We start from the raw sequence: 16,525 nt of genomic DNA, 5'->3' as shown, positions 1-16,525 counted from the left end.
GTTGTAGATGGGTGCAGAGGTATGCAAAGTGAATTTACTAGAGCATAACGTTGTGCTGCACAGCAGGCGATGGAAAGGGAAAGAGGCTCGGCCTCACAACTGTAAGGGAGGTGGATCGCGTTACGGGTGCTCTCGGGTAGAAATTGTTGAAATAACTCATTATCCTTCCCCAGCCTGTATGCTGTGTGTTCTGATGTAGACAACAGAGATGTCTTACCTGACATTGCATGCACTGCAGGCAACAGTGAACTCATTTCTACACTGTTCCTCTTTAACCTCCTCCCTCCACCACCCAAAAAATGGCTTATTGCTTGATTTGATTATTTATAGGATGCTTTCATTTTTAACAACACAAAATACCAACAAACATACAGTATTATGATTATATGACATACTTATGTTTTATCATAGCCTTCAGTGTTTCTCAATAGAACACATTTTTTATATCCTCAGTGCCTAACAAACGTGCTGAACGCATTGTCTTCCTTGTAAAACATTTTGTAGAAAAGATGTTTGGAAGAATAAAAAATGTACATTGTTTACGTCAACGTATACTCATACAACGGTTTGTTTGATATCTTACAAAAAAGTTACTATTCAGTTTTCTTACTGAAGTCCAGCAACACGTGAAAATATCCGCTCGTTGCATACGTACAGTCTTTTCTAAATAAACTTCCATCTCCACAGGAAACAACCTAGTCAGGCAACAAAACCTCTTGTTTAGGTTTAGAAAAAGATTGTGCTTTCGGTTGAAATAACTACGGAAATAGCGTTACTTAAGCACATTATATACGTTTCACATGGTACACGAACAGCGGTCACCTATAGGTGAGAAACAGGTATTTTGTTTGACCCATCCTTCTCCACTCCCGCCCGCCTGTGTAGGTTTTTAAGGTTTTTATACCTCCTGGTTCATGATTAGGTGTACTACGTACAAATTGATTTTGTGAGATATCTACATTGATTTTTGAAGGTATAGCAAACGCTGTATGAGAACAGCATGTTTCCATCCATGTTGGCGTGCTGGCAGTTTCCTCCTTCTTTGCCATTGTTAGCAAGATGCTAATAAAACAGGGACCCGTGGTCAAAAACTCCACAGGATACATATGAGTTACCATAGAATATTCATACCCCCATTTCACCCAAATGTACTCAACCAAGAGTAAAGAATTACAAGCAAAAACAAAGGCGTTTGATATGGTGGTATGTATGGTAGATGTTTGCACACCAAAACCATAAGGATAGACGGGCAGGGCGGGATGTGTTTCAAATACAACATCAGAGCAGGATCAGAGCAAGGGGAGCTTGCAATTAGCATGGATTAACGGGCAGATTATAGCGGGACTAATGAGAACATAAAGAGACAAGATGCCAGGAAGGATTCATAGAGAAATGGGATAGACAGATATGGAGCGTGGAGACAGAGAGCGAGAGAGAGACCACTGAGACCAACCGATATGAAAATGTAAGAAAAGGTGTGCAAGGCAGATATGAGGGAGTGGTAAAAAGAAACCTGGTAGAGCAAGAGATCCGGCAGAGCAAAGAGAAGGTAGGAAGACATAATGGGAAGAGAGAAAAAAAAGAAAGAGGCCTCTGAGACCAAGAGATATGAGAGAGCAAGGAAAAGGTGAGGAGCGTGAAGTAGAGAGAAGCCTAAATATCTGGGAGCCGTAGCGACGGAGTAAATGGTGGTGGCGCCGGGAGGTACAGTGGGAGGAGGTCTTGAAGTAAATTGATGGATAGGTGGTACGGGAGAGGAGAACGATTGAGACAATAGAGAGAGACAGGGGAGCGAGGCAAAGACTCAGAGACGGATTAAAATGAGCCGAGAGGAGAATACACAGACACACATGCTAGCATATACTGTAGATAAACAAAAGGACAGGGACAAAGAAAGACACACTCTTTCTCTCTCTCTTTTTCTCATATATGCACACACAAGCGCACACTGCATTATCCGTAGCTCTGTGGTGAGACCCTGGGGCATAGCTAATATGCCTCCCCGCAGTCTCCCTCCAAAAACAAAGATGTTAAGAGGATAGGAGCCTAACAAAGACCAGCGGGTGCAGAGTGGAGACACCAGGCTCTCTGCACAACAAACAGAAACGCAAACCAATGATGACAACAAAGAACAGAGACCAACGGAGCCCCGACAAAGACGAATTGATCCGCGGCTGCGTGCAAAAACTCTCGAAGATGGGAGAGCGTACTCTTGTCTTTGTCCAGAGCCCTTCAGTGTGAATGGGCATGCACGCGTTTGTTGTCTCCTGATGGGGTCGACAGTGTGCATAAGACTTATTCTCACCATTTCTTATTTTTTTCTAAATGATACAGTAGCTGCTCTTGTTAGAGAGTATTGATCCACTTTCACACTCCTTGGAGATCAGTGCAGAGAAAAGAAGAAATGTTTATATTTGCTTCTGCTCATGCAGGTTTCCGCTTACTGTACAGATACCTGTCACTCAGCAGGGCCAGAGAGGGAGTTCATTGTAAGTGGAAGGCAATCATAATCACTCGTTTAGGTGTAATGACTCTGGTAAAGGTGCAAACGAAAGGTGATGTCTGAGACAGGTTTATGAGGAAGCCAAACCTAAGGATTATGAATGCCATTCTGGCATTTCACTTCCAACTGACCGCCTTTCTTAAAAGCCATCATTTCCCAGACGGGATATGAGCGACTGAGCATGTCGAGTGCCATTTTGGACCCACTGACCTTTCAGTTCGCGTTTTGACTGGCAGGGGTGTGATCCCTTGATATGAACTAAGTGTGGCCCATGTGCTCCAGTATTTGTAACGGATAATAGGAGCTTCATGGACACCTGTGTGCTGCGGACCAATCTGTGATAAGCTCGAAGCAGCCGACCGACCTTCCCTCCCCTCTCCTGAGGCTGCTTCCAATTGTACCACATGTCACTGAAATGTCAGCCTGAACTCGGAGCACACCCAACATCTCATAAAAGACCGTATTTTGAAATACCCAACTTTTGAAACGATCATAACATACAGGTGTGACCTAACTCTGGTGCGTGTCTTGAGTGTTTCTTTGGTTTTTGTTCTAGTATTAAGGCGTGGCCTACAGACACCTACACTCTACTCAGCTCAGTCAGGCTAATAGAAGCATACAATAAGAATAACATTTGGTTCAGTAACCCTCCTGAAGAGTGAAAGTATTCCGGGCGCCATTTTGATCTTATTGCATGGCTAAAGCATAAATGGTTATGAAGGAAGGATGAGGCAAGGTCTCTTATCACTATATATGAAGACAGCGATCATGCTCTTTCTGCTCTTCTTCTTTTTTTTAATCTTCATTTTTTTAATTTTCCTCTGTCATTCTTCTTATCCCACACAGCCTTGTAATCTCTCTTGTCTTTCCCTCTCCAGCTCTCTCTGTCTTTGCTTTGGAGAATATGCGTCTCTGTTCAAAATGCAGCAGACATGATGAAGATGTAGATATTAACCTCTCTGGATGAGCGAGGAGATAAATAGAGGGGGGTGTCTGTAGGTGTGATGTTGAAATATCACATAGATAAAACCATCACAATAAGTAGTGTTGTGTGGCTGTCCCTGAGGACAGAAGAGGAACACAGCACCGGGCCTTATCAATCCGTCATGTCTGTTTTCTCCTCTCCTGTGAACGTTTAACATGTTTGTTGAGGGATTTGGATGTCAGAGAGCAAGGAAAGGATGAGGACGGATGTTAGGGTAAAATTATAAAGATGGTAAATACAAATCTGAGCCTGGACTGTTTGATGTATTCATTCTTTGGAGTTTCGTGGACTTACTATTGTTTCTTTGATTGATAATAACATTTTATCAAAATAATGGCTGAGACCTGCAGATAGAAATAACGTAACGTCGCTACAACCACGTCCAACAGGGTAAGAGACACGAGGGAGTATACGAGCAGAAGATTAGCCAGATTATAACTGAACCACTTTATTCAGAGGGAAAAATGAAAAATGAAACCCTATCTCTATAATATGTGGTGCAGGATACCAACACAACTAGTACAGTAAGTCTGAAAATTATGAAGGATTTTTACAGCGCACGATTTGTACAATAATTTCACCTTTCCAAATAATATTGGCTGTCTTAAGATCTGTATGGTGTTTCTTGCCCATTCGGACTTCTTGTCAGCGATGTCGCTGTGTTCACAGATCTCAGCAAGTAACTTGGTGAGTTACACGTTATTATTACTCATAGCAATGATGGCCAAAAGTGCGTGAATGGGCCCGAAGTTGTAGTAAACCGGAATAATCCTTTATTGTGGTTAACGGTGCAACAGAGCAGTGCTGCAATTCCCAAGACAAGGCATACATCTGTCTCTTTCACTGCTTTCACTTGACAAACATTTGTCTGTTTTATTCCAGTTAATCCCTTGCTCTTTATTATTTTGCTCCACCAACACTCCTCCAGTATTTTTTCATATTCAAAACAAAATCTTTCTCATGTAATGTAGCATTGAAATACACACAAACAGCTACCACTCTTAAAGCTAATCTTACTCTAGTGGGACTGATAATTACCCAGGATTTAAGTACAAACACACACACACTCTGTCCATCTCAAACATGCACTCACAAACATGCTGTTGAGCCCCATCTTGGCAGTGCCCGCTCTCTGCGGCTCTCCATATGAACTCTCTGCCAGTATGATTCCGTCTCTCCTCCCTCATATCTCCATCCACCCATGCTGTCGTTCTCTCATCTCCCCTCGACCCTCTTCCTCACTCCCCACTCTTCAGTTGTTTGTTTTGGCAGAGCTTGAACTGAATCACACAGGAGACTTAAACTGGCACAATGCAAAGCTCCCATTCCACCTGATGCCCTGCTGTTACTCCTACACGACTTCTCCTCTCCTCTCCTCTCCTCTGTCTTCTTCTATTACTCATTCTGAAAAATAGGTTATGAAAAGGATCAAGTTGCAATGTTTATATGGAAACAATCTTATTCTACATGCTCCCCACCTGTCTAAAAAGCTTAGAAGATTGAAGACTTGAATCAGGTTTGTTGTGACATGGCAGGGTTGGTGAGAGGTCAAGCCGGAAGTGAGTGAATAAGACTTATTAGAGTGACGCTCGCTCACTGTTGCACTGTTGACACACAAGACGGAGCAACTGTTTTCTTTTTAATGTGACTTGTGTGAGACCGCACTGATGTGCCCACATTTGAAAACGTGATTCTTAGCGCAAGAAAGTCTGTTATTTATTTTTTATTTTTATATATTTATGCAATTTAGTGTGTATGGAGTTTGTGCCATCAGGAGTCGCACACAGGGGTGTTAAGTTGAATCTTTTGATGCTCGATGCTTTTTTCACTGAGCATAGGGTAGTGCTTTGCTCTTATAAAAATCGCTTCGTCCTAATGACTTGATTCACTCCCCGTTTCCGAGATAGTGTTATAAGACCTAGAGGCAACGCTGCTGCACCAACTTGCCATTTACTTTGAAAAGTAGACAGCCTCAAGGACGATGACATGACACTCACTAATTGGGTTGGGGGGCAAGATGCATGGCGTTTCGGATGGCTGGGGCTTAGCTCAGTTGGCTGTGGTTGGGGACCTTGCTGACCTATCTGTGAAGGTCTTAATTTCTAACTTGGTTCTCACTTGTGTAGAAGTGCACACACTCACACACACACATACACGTACGTGTCCACATAAAGGGAGATGATTGTGAAGTCTCTTGAGCAGGCAGTGTTAATCCTATTGACAATGGCTTGTCTGAACAGTGGCCTGAAGAGAGATGAAGCTAATTCTTTTTATGAGGACAATAAACCCACAGGTCACCAAGGCCAACACACACACAGAATATATATATATAAACACACACAGACACATCCGTAGCTTCCTCCGGGAGTTTAGACCCAGTTCAGAAAATAAAAGTGTGCAATAATACAGCACAGTATATCATATCTCTCAATGTAATTGTGCTGCATGAAAAGTCGGCTTCAATCCCCTCCTATAAAAAATATGGCTCAGGAGATTTCATTGTCTCTGAAAGCGTTTGACAAAGCGATATTGACAATGCAGCTTATTTTCCTGGAATAAAGAGGGAAATGTAATATTGTTTCACTCTCTCTTGCACATATTGTGATGTATTTTCAGGCACCAAAATATTGACACCTATCTCTCTGCCTGGTTACTGTCCCATGCCAGAATTTCGTTATCCAAGGTGAAGAAAACAATATTACATTTCTTATTGAAAAGCGGCGATCCTTCACCTTTTATCCACTCATTAAAACACGCACGCTCACAGGCACACATGCACACAGAGACGTGTTTGTTTGTCAACAGATGTGTTGAGAAGTGCCTACGTTCTCACAGGCATTTATATAAGCACAGATAATGCAAAAGATAAATGTAAATAATGCTCTCAATCTGTGTTTTAGTAGTTCTCTGAAATCACAGGTGTGATCTATGACTAAGTGGGCCTGCCTGTCTCAAAGGCATTTACCATCCAGCTGTGTAAAACATGTTGAGCAAATGAATTACATTCACCATGCAGCTGCTTGCTGTCAATATAAATCACATTAATGCGACAAAAGCCTCAAACAGTGAATGATTTAACAATGAATCACTTGCAATAGGAAGGAGTTTGGACAGTTGGTAGCACAACTTAATTGCCTTCACAAAAGTTTGTGTTTTGCTCTTTTCTGCGAGGAACACGGTGAACATTGTAGTATCCAGCCAGAAACCAGCAGGGACATGACTTACACGTTGTTTTTTTCTGTCTGTGTTTGTTCCGCAGATGGGACCCCCTACACATGGTGGGTGGGTCGGGGCAGCGAGAAGCACTTCTACTGGGGGGGCTCAGGCCCCGGCATCCAGAAGTGTGCCTGTGGCATCGACAGGAACTGCACTGACCCCAAGTATGACTGCAACTGTGACGCCGACCACAAACAATGGTAAGTCAGCCTGTCACGTGAATGTTCATCGGGAGCACAAACAATTAATATTGTATTGATTAATTTCCCCACAGTTTCAGTTTTCCATTGACTTTAATTAAAGTCTACAGAAACAGCTGCCAGTGAAAAGGTTTTTGGTCACACCCAGTCCACCCACTGCAGTGGAGCACAGCGGGTCATACTGGGACATTCATGCAGCTGAGTCAGCACATCTGTTATTTACATCATTCTGCTGTGCATTCTGCTTCAATAGTAACTGCACACTTACACAGGTTTCTTTTAAGCTATAAACTAAGTGATATGACTGTACTGTGATGAAACACATCAATGCTGTGTACCCATCCTACTTCAGTTGCCATGTCACTAAAGCTACAGTACACCTGGGTAATCAGAAGATCTATTGCACATGTGTTGAAAAGCCTTAACCGAAACAGTCAAACACATTGGTTTGTCTTCATCCTTTGTTACAGATGCAACACATTTTTTATTTCTATAGTAGATGATGTTATGTTAGAGTGGAATAACAGTGTGATTTCCGTGACATGGATCATTAACTGGTGGGAAAGCAGACTTTTTGCCTGGGAAATGTTGCTTCAGCCTTGTTCTTTTCACACAATGCCATATAGGTAGTCATCAAGTGCATATTTATCAAGTCAGCCTGAGACTGGGAGTTTTCAACCAGCTCAGGGAGTTAATGTTAACTAGCTTGCTAGCTGGAGCTGATTAAATCTGCAAAGAAAAGTTGTCACTGCAGCTAAATCTACGGCCATCGACTGGAAAGAAGAAGCGGCTTTTGTCTACTCCTGTCAATCAAGGACCAGAAAAGTACTAATTTATTATTACCGTTATTGTAAACGGGTTGGGGCTCAGTGAACGGTCAATTTACAGTCAGTAAGGGGTGTAGGGGTCATGAATCCCTGCATAACCACTAGACTACAGTTAATATAGCAACTCTGATTATACATCAACTAAACTTGAAAAGTGAAATCTGCCGTACCCATGGACACTTTGATGGGACAATTTCACTGAAGTTAAAATTGTCACTACTGCTAATGCTAATGTTGGATTAATCTGTCAGCTGGACAGTCTGATGAGGTGTCTAACTTCAAACTGACTGAATGATGAATGCCACCATCAGTGATGCATTTATTCAAGAGGGATGTTTGCCTCCAGAACAAACAGTTAGTGTTTCAAAGCTCCTTCAGCCAGCTGATGGATATTCTCATTAAACCAATTGCATTGCTTTCTGCGGGTGTGTGCATGTGTGTACCTACTGTATGTCTGTCTGTGAGTAATTAAGTGTTAGCAAGAAGAAGAGATTTAATTTACTTTCATGTCTCCCTCCTCATCTCTAAAACTGATGAGATTACAAATGAATCTTACTCTGTCTGGTTCTCGCCATTAATAATGTATGCATTAATATCTTATTGTTTGGCTGAGTGAGTTTATGAAATATTACCCGTACAACTCTATTTCCACTCATTACCCACATTTTGGCAGCACATAGTAAAGAAACACACACACACAAACCGACACACATGCACATACAGACACACACATGCATACACAAAGCCATAAATTAGATGTTACTGTTTTATTTCCAAACAACAATGAATAGGAAACAGTTAAAATCAAATAGTAATGTGACGAGTTTAGAACATTTGAAACTCATTCCAACGTTAAAGGCTATGATTTTAATATTGTGTGTATGTTTGTATTGTTGTTATATTATCAGTAGACTAATGATAGCAACAGAAATCATTTGATTTCATTATATTCACTCTCATCCATAGATTGCTTTAAATATCACATCACCTATCCACCCATCTATCCATGCATTATTGTATTGATTATGTAATCCATCATTTTGTTATGTTAAGTTTATGAAGCATACTGATTATACACAATGCCTCTGCTGCAGAAATTATACGTGTGCTTTCAGTTCCATACAAACAATGCATATTCTGCCATATACATACGTGTATATTAGGTTGTATGCGCTGCTTTATTTAAGATAATTCCATAAATATAGCTGTCATCTGCGATACCTTCTTCACTGTCGGAACACTATTCATCTGTTTCCCGTTTAAGGTTATATTTTTCATCTGCAACATTAGCCTTCCCTTGGAACAGGTATAAATAGTGTAGCCATATAATCACAAATGTGCAAAATACAAGAAGGTTTCTAAACAGAAAAAGATGCAGAATTTGTTTAACCTGTTTTGTCCTCGTCCCGCTCTCTGCATGTCTCTTTCAACTCGTCTCACAGGAGAGACGATTCTGGCCTCTTGATATACAAAGAACACCTGCCGGTCAGCCAGGTTGCCGTGGGTGACACCAACAGACCAGGCTCTGAAGCCAAGCTGACTGTTGGACCACTCCGTTGCCAAGGAGATAGTAAGTGTTTTTATCATTTATACATACTGTATGCCTTGTGGAGTTGTAGTTGATGATGCAACACTCGGCAGCAATCTTTAGGATTTTGACCGATGGGCAGCTTGGTCGATAGAATCCAGAATGATGATTGATTTGGACCAACAAGCTCATTTCAATCAGGAGAGACGAGTTAGATGAAGAAAAGATAATTGTTTTTTTTATTAACAGATGATATGTGATGATAAAGTCTTGAGAGTCTTTGGCGCTTGGACTCCAAGGGGAGATTTGTAATCTAGGGGCGTCTGCACCGAGCAGCAGCATGATAAATCCCCCCGTGGAGTCCAGACACTGGTGGTGGTGGTGGTGGCTGATGAGGCTGTTAGAATGACGAGTTGATGAAGCTGATGGAACTGCGAAGATTGAGCGGAGATGGGGAGGTGGAGGGGTGTGTAACAGCTGCATGAGCGTACTAAAGGTAAAGACACAATCATATTTAAAAAGACATAGCAGCAAGATGATGAAATTGTTTCGATGTGCTATTGGACAGGGGACACCAGCTGATTTAAACACCTGATATCATGATTGACAGCCCTGAACAACGACAGCAAGGAAATAATGAGTGAACATGCGTGAGGAGTGAATGGCAGATGTATGAGAAATAAACTACAAGCCTACGCATACAAGAGTACAGTCTTCCTTACTGAACTTACGCTAGAGCTTCATTTGTGAAGATTAATATTGAGATGAAAGAACAGGAACCTATGAGCTACAATGTGCTGTAAATGTTCATGAATGATTGACTCAAGGGACCTACAAAAGAAGACGCACACGAGGCCGGAGGGTGCCACGGTGTGCTCTGATTCAAAGACTGAAAAGGCAAGTAATGTAGCCAGGAGCTAAATCCCACTGTGCTGTAGAATTATCAGTACGATCTTAAAGATAACTCCAAACCTTACAGGGTACCCGCACAGATAAAATGTAGACTTGTGTGAATATTCTGGACTAGCTGCAGGTGTAAAAGGGAGTTTTTAATAAGGCAGCAGAGCTGCAGCTGCAATGGCCTATTTGAGAGGAAATATGTGGCTTGATGACAGCTGCTGAGAGGATCGGTTTCAGTTTCAAAATAATTCTCAGCAGATTGTAGTCTAGGGGCATGACTGCATCACCTTTTGTGAACGGCTCATCAAAGGTCGAATCAAGAGATCACCTCCAGCTTGTATTAAAATCCCCCTGTTGGCAAAGTGTTAAGCTTTTGAGCAGTCAGGTGGAGCACATGGCCTTTATTTAATTTGTGGGAAATTCCTGGACAAACAGGTAATTTTACTTGAGCAGACTTCTGAAATTGTTGGGGTTATAACGTGATAATTTTACTCCGTGGAAGAATTTATAGAGAAAATTAGATGGTGCTTACAACAAAGGTCACTGGACTGTACAGTAATGTAGAGGATAAAGGTTATCTTACCTATTAAGATACGGATGGCTCTATGATGTCTGTTGAACCATATTAGTGTTGCATCTGAAATGCCAACACATTGCCAAAGCAGGTCAAGCAGTACTGCATGGACAATGGAACATAAAGACTAAAAGAAATAAGATCATATTCTCCTACAGTATATCTTTTGTCCAAAGAAGGTCATTTGTGATCCTCAGGAGAACTGTCTCGTATGCAGCGAAGCGGCCTGAAACCAGACTGGTGGTAAACAGTTCGATAATTCTGATCCTTCAAGACTGATTGTCTGAGTGAAGTTTTGCGTAATGCAACGCGACAGTTAGTATTTATTGAGGCCCCGTTGGTTGACTCAACTGGTGTGTTTGTGTCTCGTAAAAAAAAAGCAGGTCATGACCATGTTTGCATTTAAAAATACGCTTTAAGTTGGAATAGCTCATGAAGCTTTCAGAGCTGAACACATTGAGCTCGTGTTTCTGTACATTGTTTGTTTACGTGAATGTTTGGTTAGTTCAAGATACTGCATGGTTTAGCTCCCCACCCCTTAAACATTTGTTTCTAGCAGCTCATGGTGAAATAAGACATCAACGAGGGGAGACAGTAAATATAAGACGACGCTCAAAGAAATGTGCCCAAGTTGCTTTTTTTAAATCGGTACCAGTAGCAGTAAAGTTGTCACTCTTCTGGCGATGGTAATCTTTCCTACGGTGTGTGGAGGAAGAATTAAGTTGTTAAATTGTACTCGTTTACTCGGGCTCTCTGCGCTCCGTGACGTTACTACTCCACGGCTTGTTTTAGTCGTTACTTCAAAACCTCACCTCAGTGATTCCTCGATTTGCCGTAAGTCAGTTTAGTTCATGCGGACGTTAGCGCACTACAACGGTCACAATGGCAACAGTACACGTTTAAATGGCTGCCTCTCTGATAATCCTGTTACGTTGATTTGAATGGGAATGTCCGTTCTACTCCTATTCTATTTCTGTGAGCCTAAATCTGTGGCAGAGATATTCCTTTCATTTGTGAAGATGTTTTTATCGTCCTATGAGCTCTCGTTACACTAGTTTCTGGTCTCCCGAGCACTCCAGGAGAGGAGGTTGCCATGACACTAAATCCTCTTCACCACTTGTTATATCACCATATATCATAATGACTACCAAACACAAATGCGTTTTAACAAGGGACCCCGATCTTCATTCTTCACAACACACACTCTTCCTCTCTTTCCCCTCTCAGAATCAGAACTGTCTGCTTGGTCCGACTTCCCAATGATATGCACAGAGTGATACATGATGGCTGTACAGTTTACTGGGAGAAGCTTCTGACTGCAGTACATCGACTATTGTGCTCCACATGTTGAAGGCTACCTGCACATTTGAACAATGTGTCAGCCATGGACCTCCAGTTGTTGTTTGGTCGTTCAGCTTGCACACACATCTAGACAGTGAGGTGATGGCAATAGTTAAAATTACTGAGGATTCTATTACCAAAAAGCAAACAAAAAAGGTGTCACTGTGATGTAGTCATGCTAAATAGGCTATTTTGTTTCACTTTATTTCACCTTAACGAATGAAGAAAGTGGTAATTTAAAGAATTCAAAAAAGGGAGAGAGATTTTGGTCTTAATTATCTTCTCCCTCATGTCGAAGAATACTTTTTTTTTATCCCAATCCCAGTGGAAATGAAACATTGCAAGTCTTGTCAAAACAATACATTCTGAAAGTAACAAACCTGTTTTGATGATTTTAATTTGCTTCTGATGGTTTGAACAGGGTTTTAATTAAAATCTATTGTGACAGAGAAAAAGAGAAAACACATGCATAGCGGAGTAGAATTGGGCATATTGTTATTCTAGGGTTGCACTTGAGTGTGAAGATAACACATTGCTCATACTCACATTGTGCGGATCATTCAGAAACTCAGTTGCTTTATTGTGACATGTCTTTCTGCTGTGAAAAATGCACGTGGGGGTTTTGTGCACTTGTGCATACGCATGTTTTCCTGTCATGCATTTGTGTTTATGTATGCGTGTGTGGCCAGATAAACATATCTGAACTCTTTTCAGAGACTTCCCATCTAAACACCCCTCTTATCCTTTCATTCTCTTTTTATCTAGTAGTTGTAGTTTTGGTTGTTTCTCAGGTAAACAGTCAGATATCAGGTCCTGCAGAAACACACACACGAACACCCTATGAGAAAGTTTAATCCTTGCTGTTTCTCTTCCTGTCTATTCCTCTAATCAGTGTTGGCACACTGCTCACTGTGGGACTTTGGGTCAACTGGAAGACTCACACAGATTCTGCCGCTCTATCATATTGACCACCTCTCTTTCCTCCTAACGCATGAGTGCTGTGCTGTTTTACTTTGTTCTGACCTGCGGTTTGTCAGTCCCGCGGTGTGTACTGTGTCTCTATCAGGTCGGCATGAATTAAGTGCATCACATTCTGATGCAGCTGTTATACTTGGCTAAATGAAACCTTTCTCATTCTAAATCTGAGTGGGCTTTTCAAACAAACTCATCAAAAGTCAAATGGATAATGAAAAATGTATCCTAATGATGTAAAGCCACACAACTATAAGGCATAGCTCCCATTACAAGTGGATATTTAGTAGCTGCAGGGCTGGAAACACACATACCAGTGTGTGATGCACACCAAAGCAACCGCAACCATTGTTTTCTATGTGTAAGCCAACTTGAAGACGATGCAGCAATTTAATCAATGCGCATCAAATGACGCAATGCTTCACGGCCAGCATGTGTTGCACTAATGCCTTTTTGCGGCCCCAAGTACAATCTGTTCTTTGGAGGTTTATTATGCATCAAGCGTCTTCAGGAGTCTTTTCTCTCATCCCTACACAAAATAGACTAAAACTACAGTAAAAGGAAATATATCATGTTTTTCTTCAGTCTGGAACAAGTGAACCAAACTACAGCTGTGAAAGCAGCATCAAAAACATATTGTCCACTGAGAGGATTCAGGATAGAGTTGTATGAATTCTTCAATCAAGTAGTTTTGTCTTTTGAGATTGGGTCTGCCTCCCTCATCTGCTGTCTTTATTTTATTTATCTCCTAAGACGAAATGGATTAAAACAGCATTGAGAGGAAGTTATGTCGGTATCTGCTGTGTGATGTAACAAAGTACCAGGGAGGATTTGTGGAAAGTAATATCCTGTGGAGAGGAAAAAGCAAACATGGATTTAATCTTTAGCGCATGGCAGCATGATCATTACGATAATAAAGCGTCATATATTATCTATTGACTGCTCAGTTTTCTTACTAAAAGGAATAATAGAGTGGGGCTATGCAATCCCAGTTGGGTGTGAGGGCAGATAAGTGCATTCTGCGTGTTGTACAGTCAGACGGCGCTGAATTCAAAACACGGTTAAAAAAAAAAGGGACATGTATAAGAATACCATAGTTCTAACTCACACAGGCTCTGCCCACTACTTGACTCTATGGGTAAAGCTTAGTTTATACTTGCCGTAGTGAAGCCGGTCTGAGGTATGCGCCAGAAAATAACGTAAACACCCCCTGCGTGTAGTGTGCGAAGGGTCCGCAAGTGGACGCGGTGCTTGGTCGTGAACCTCTGAATTAATCAATCACGTGACTCTCACAAATAGCTTACTGATAAAAGCACTATTTACATGTCTAGGGATTATACAAAGAAGGTCTATTTAGTTGCTTTAGTAAAAGGAGGTCTTGAAAATGTTCTATTCAGTATATATTTTGCCAGACAAATCAAATAGTTTACAGGGTATTTAACCGTAGGTTCTTTGTAATGCATGTAATACCTGGCTTCTTTCTTTACTGGGCTTGTAAAAAGGCAATAAAGTAGCCCATGAATATGAGATCTGAGTTTACAAATAATTACAATCCCTCTTTGATATTGTGGCGCTTGTATTATGGCTTTTTGCCGGTTACACTCATTGTCTTTTTGATTCTTCACAGTACATTTTGTTTGTACGCCCTCTGCCGTTTCCGAGAATAACGCAACGAATAGCCTATTGATCATAAACGCCTCCGTGCATGCTCCAAGCTTGTTCACCATATGCTGAGGCTCTAGCTACAGTGCCAAGCGAGAGTATAAACAAAGATTAATACTATGCTCCAATGCATTCGCCCACTGAACATTTGCATAAGGGTAAACCGCCAATCAGAATGTGCCTACCCGAATACATGCAGACCCCAGTGTATGTGGTGGCTATAGGGCTGTCTCATGACACTATTAAAGTGTATGCAGCAGCCATGTCTTCCTGCCGCGAGGGTTTTCGCAACAGGCCGTTCTTTGGCCAATCTCCCGTGAAGTGGTTCTTGCAGGGGGTCAGGAGGCAACACCCTGTGATGAGTGCCTCCTCCCGGCAGTGTGAACTGCCATTGGTTCTCAAGGCCTTGGTGAAGGGTCCTTTTGAGCCTTTAAAGCGTGCCTCTCTAGACTCTAAAGCTTTGCCGCTTGCACTGACCTCAGCTAAGAGAGTGTGTGAACTAACCGCCCTGTCGGTGCACCCCAGTTGCTTGCTGCTTCGTGGTGACCATAGCTGGGCTACCCTCAGACCACATCCATCCTTTCTTCCCAAGAACTTCAGGAGTTCATTCAGGTCGAGGCTTTTACAGCTGGATGCTTTTTGTCTTCCACCCCATGCGGGGAACAGCTGTTCTTGTGCTTCAGAGATGGTAATAGAACTAGGGTTACAATTTGTTATGGTTTACTCTAATGCACAGATTGTTTTCGCTCTCTCAGTCTGTCCAATCCTCAGGGAGACAGGAAGTGGCCTGTCGAGGTTGCAGAACATGACAGAACACCTCCCCTCACTCCTAACCGGGGTCGCACTCATCATGGCCCCTTCATCAACAATCTGGGGCCACTCTCACTAATGTCCCTTCATCAGAGAGCTGCCAACACAAAAAACAAACCATGATTTAATGACCCATGACATCACATCTGTTTGTGTGTGCGGGTCTATCACGTAGCAGTATGGCAGACACAATTACCAAAGATACATCCTTCTGTCACTTGGAAGGAGCCATATTCTCTTTGTTTTACTCTTCCACTGTGCGAGTGTGAGTGTGTGTCCGTGAGTGTTATGGGTTAAGACTAGAGGATGAAGAATATTGAAACGTGATAATGAGGATGATGAATATTAAAACGTCTTCAAGGAACTGTTTGCATGAACTCGAGGGCACTAATGGTGCTGAGTGACAAACCTTTGAATTACAACCTGAGGTCTGAATAAACTCATAGAGGAGAACCAATAGGATTGAATACCGGTTCTGACTACATAAGGCAGTTTAATCGAATCCCGACTCTTTTACGGGTTAAGGGACCTGATATCATGGTTTTCTTCAAAAGACTTAAAGAAGACACTGGAGACCACCCAATGAGACACATTGAACTTATGAGAACAGAACCAAACTAATTTTCCCATTCAATTATACATTAATTAGCATACTATCTTTAACTCACCATCTAAAATGTTCTCAAGACATGCTTTACATATTCAAACTAACAAGCAGAAGCTGAGGGAATAATAAGCTACAGACATAGATATAGATATATATGACCCCGGTCCACTTTGAGTACGAACCCACATGTGGTTCTTAAAATCACGCACAAACACCCACACACAGAGACACAACCATCTACAAATAAAAGATGAAAGGAAACTGACATTAAAGGCAAAATAACTTGCACTTTAATTAAAATATTATGCTGAGCTAAGATGTGTGTAGTAATGAAACGTTTGCTTTGACATATTGGTTTTGGAATTAGTTTGAGGAGGGAGGATTGTCTTCTCTTTCCAGC

General features: G+C 41.7%; 1 protein-coding gene across 1 annotated transcript in view; it reads left to right on the top strand.

Annotated features, from left to right (window-relative positions):
- The window catches only part of cntnap2a (contactin associated protein 2a), a gene marked incomplete at its 5' end in the record, with an annotated part of 287,105 nt that overhangs the window by 223,896 nt on the left and 46,684 nt on the right, over positions 1–16,525 (top strand). The window contains 2 exons of the mRNA XM_079181068.1: positions 6,748–6,904; positions 9,174–9,301. Of these exons, the coding sequence (XP_079037194.1) occupies positions 6,748–6,904; positions 9,174–9,301 (285 nt within the window). The remainder of the gene's footprint in view (positions 1–6,747; positions 6,905–9,173; positions 9,302–16,525) is intronic.

The sequence above is a fragment of the Pholis gunnellus genome, assembly GCF_910591455.1.
Source record: "Pholis gunnellus genome assembly, chromosome: 20".
NCBI classification, from domain to species: Eukaryota; Metazoa; Chordata; class Actinopteri; order Perciformes; family Pholidae; genus Pholis; species Pholis gunnellus.
The sequence above is the reverse complement of the archived record's forward strand: the minus strand, read 5'-3'. Positions and strand labels throughout refer to the sequence as shown.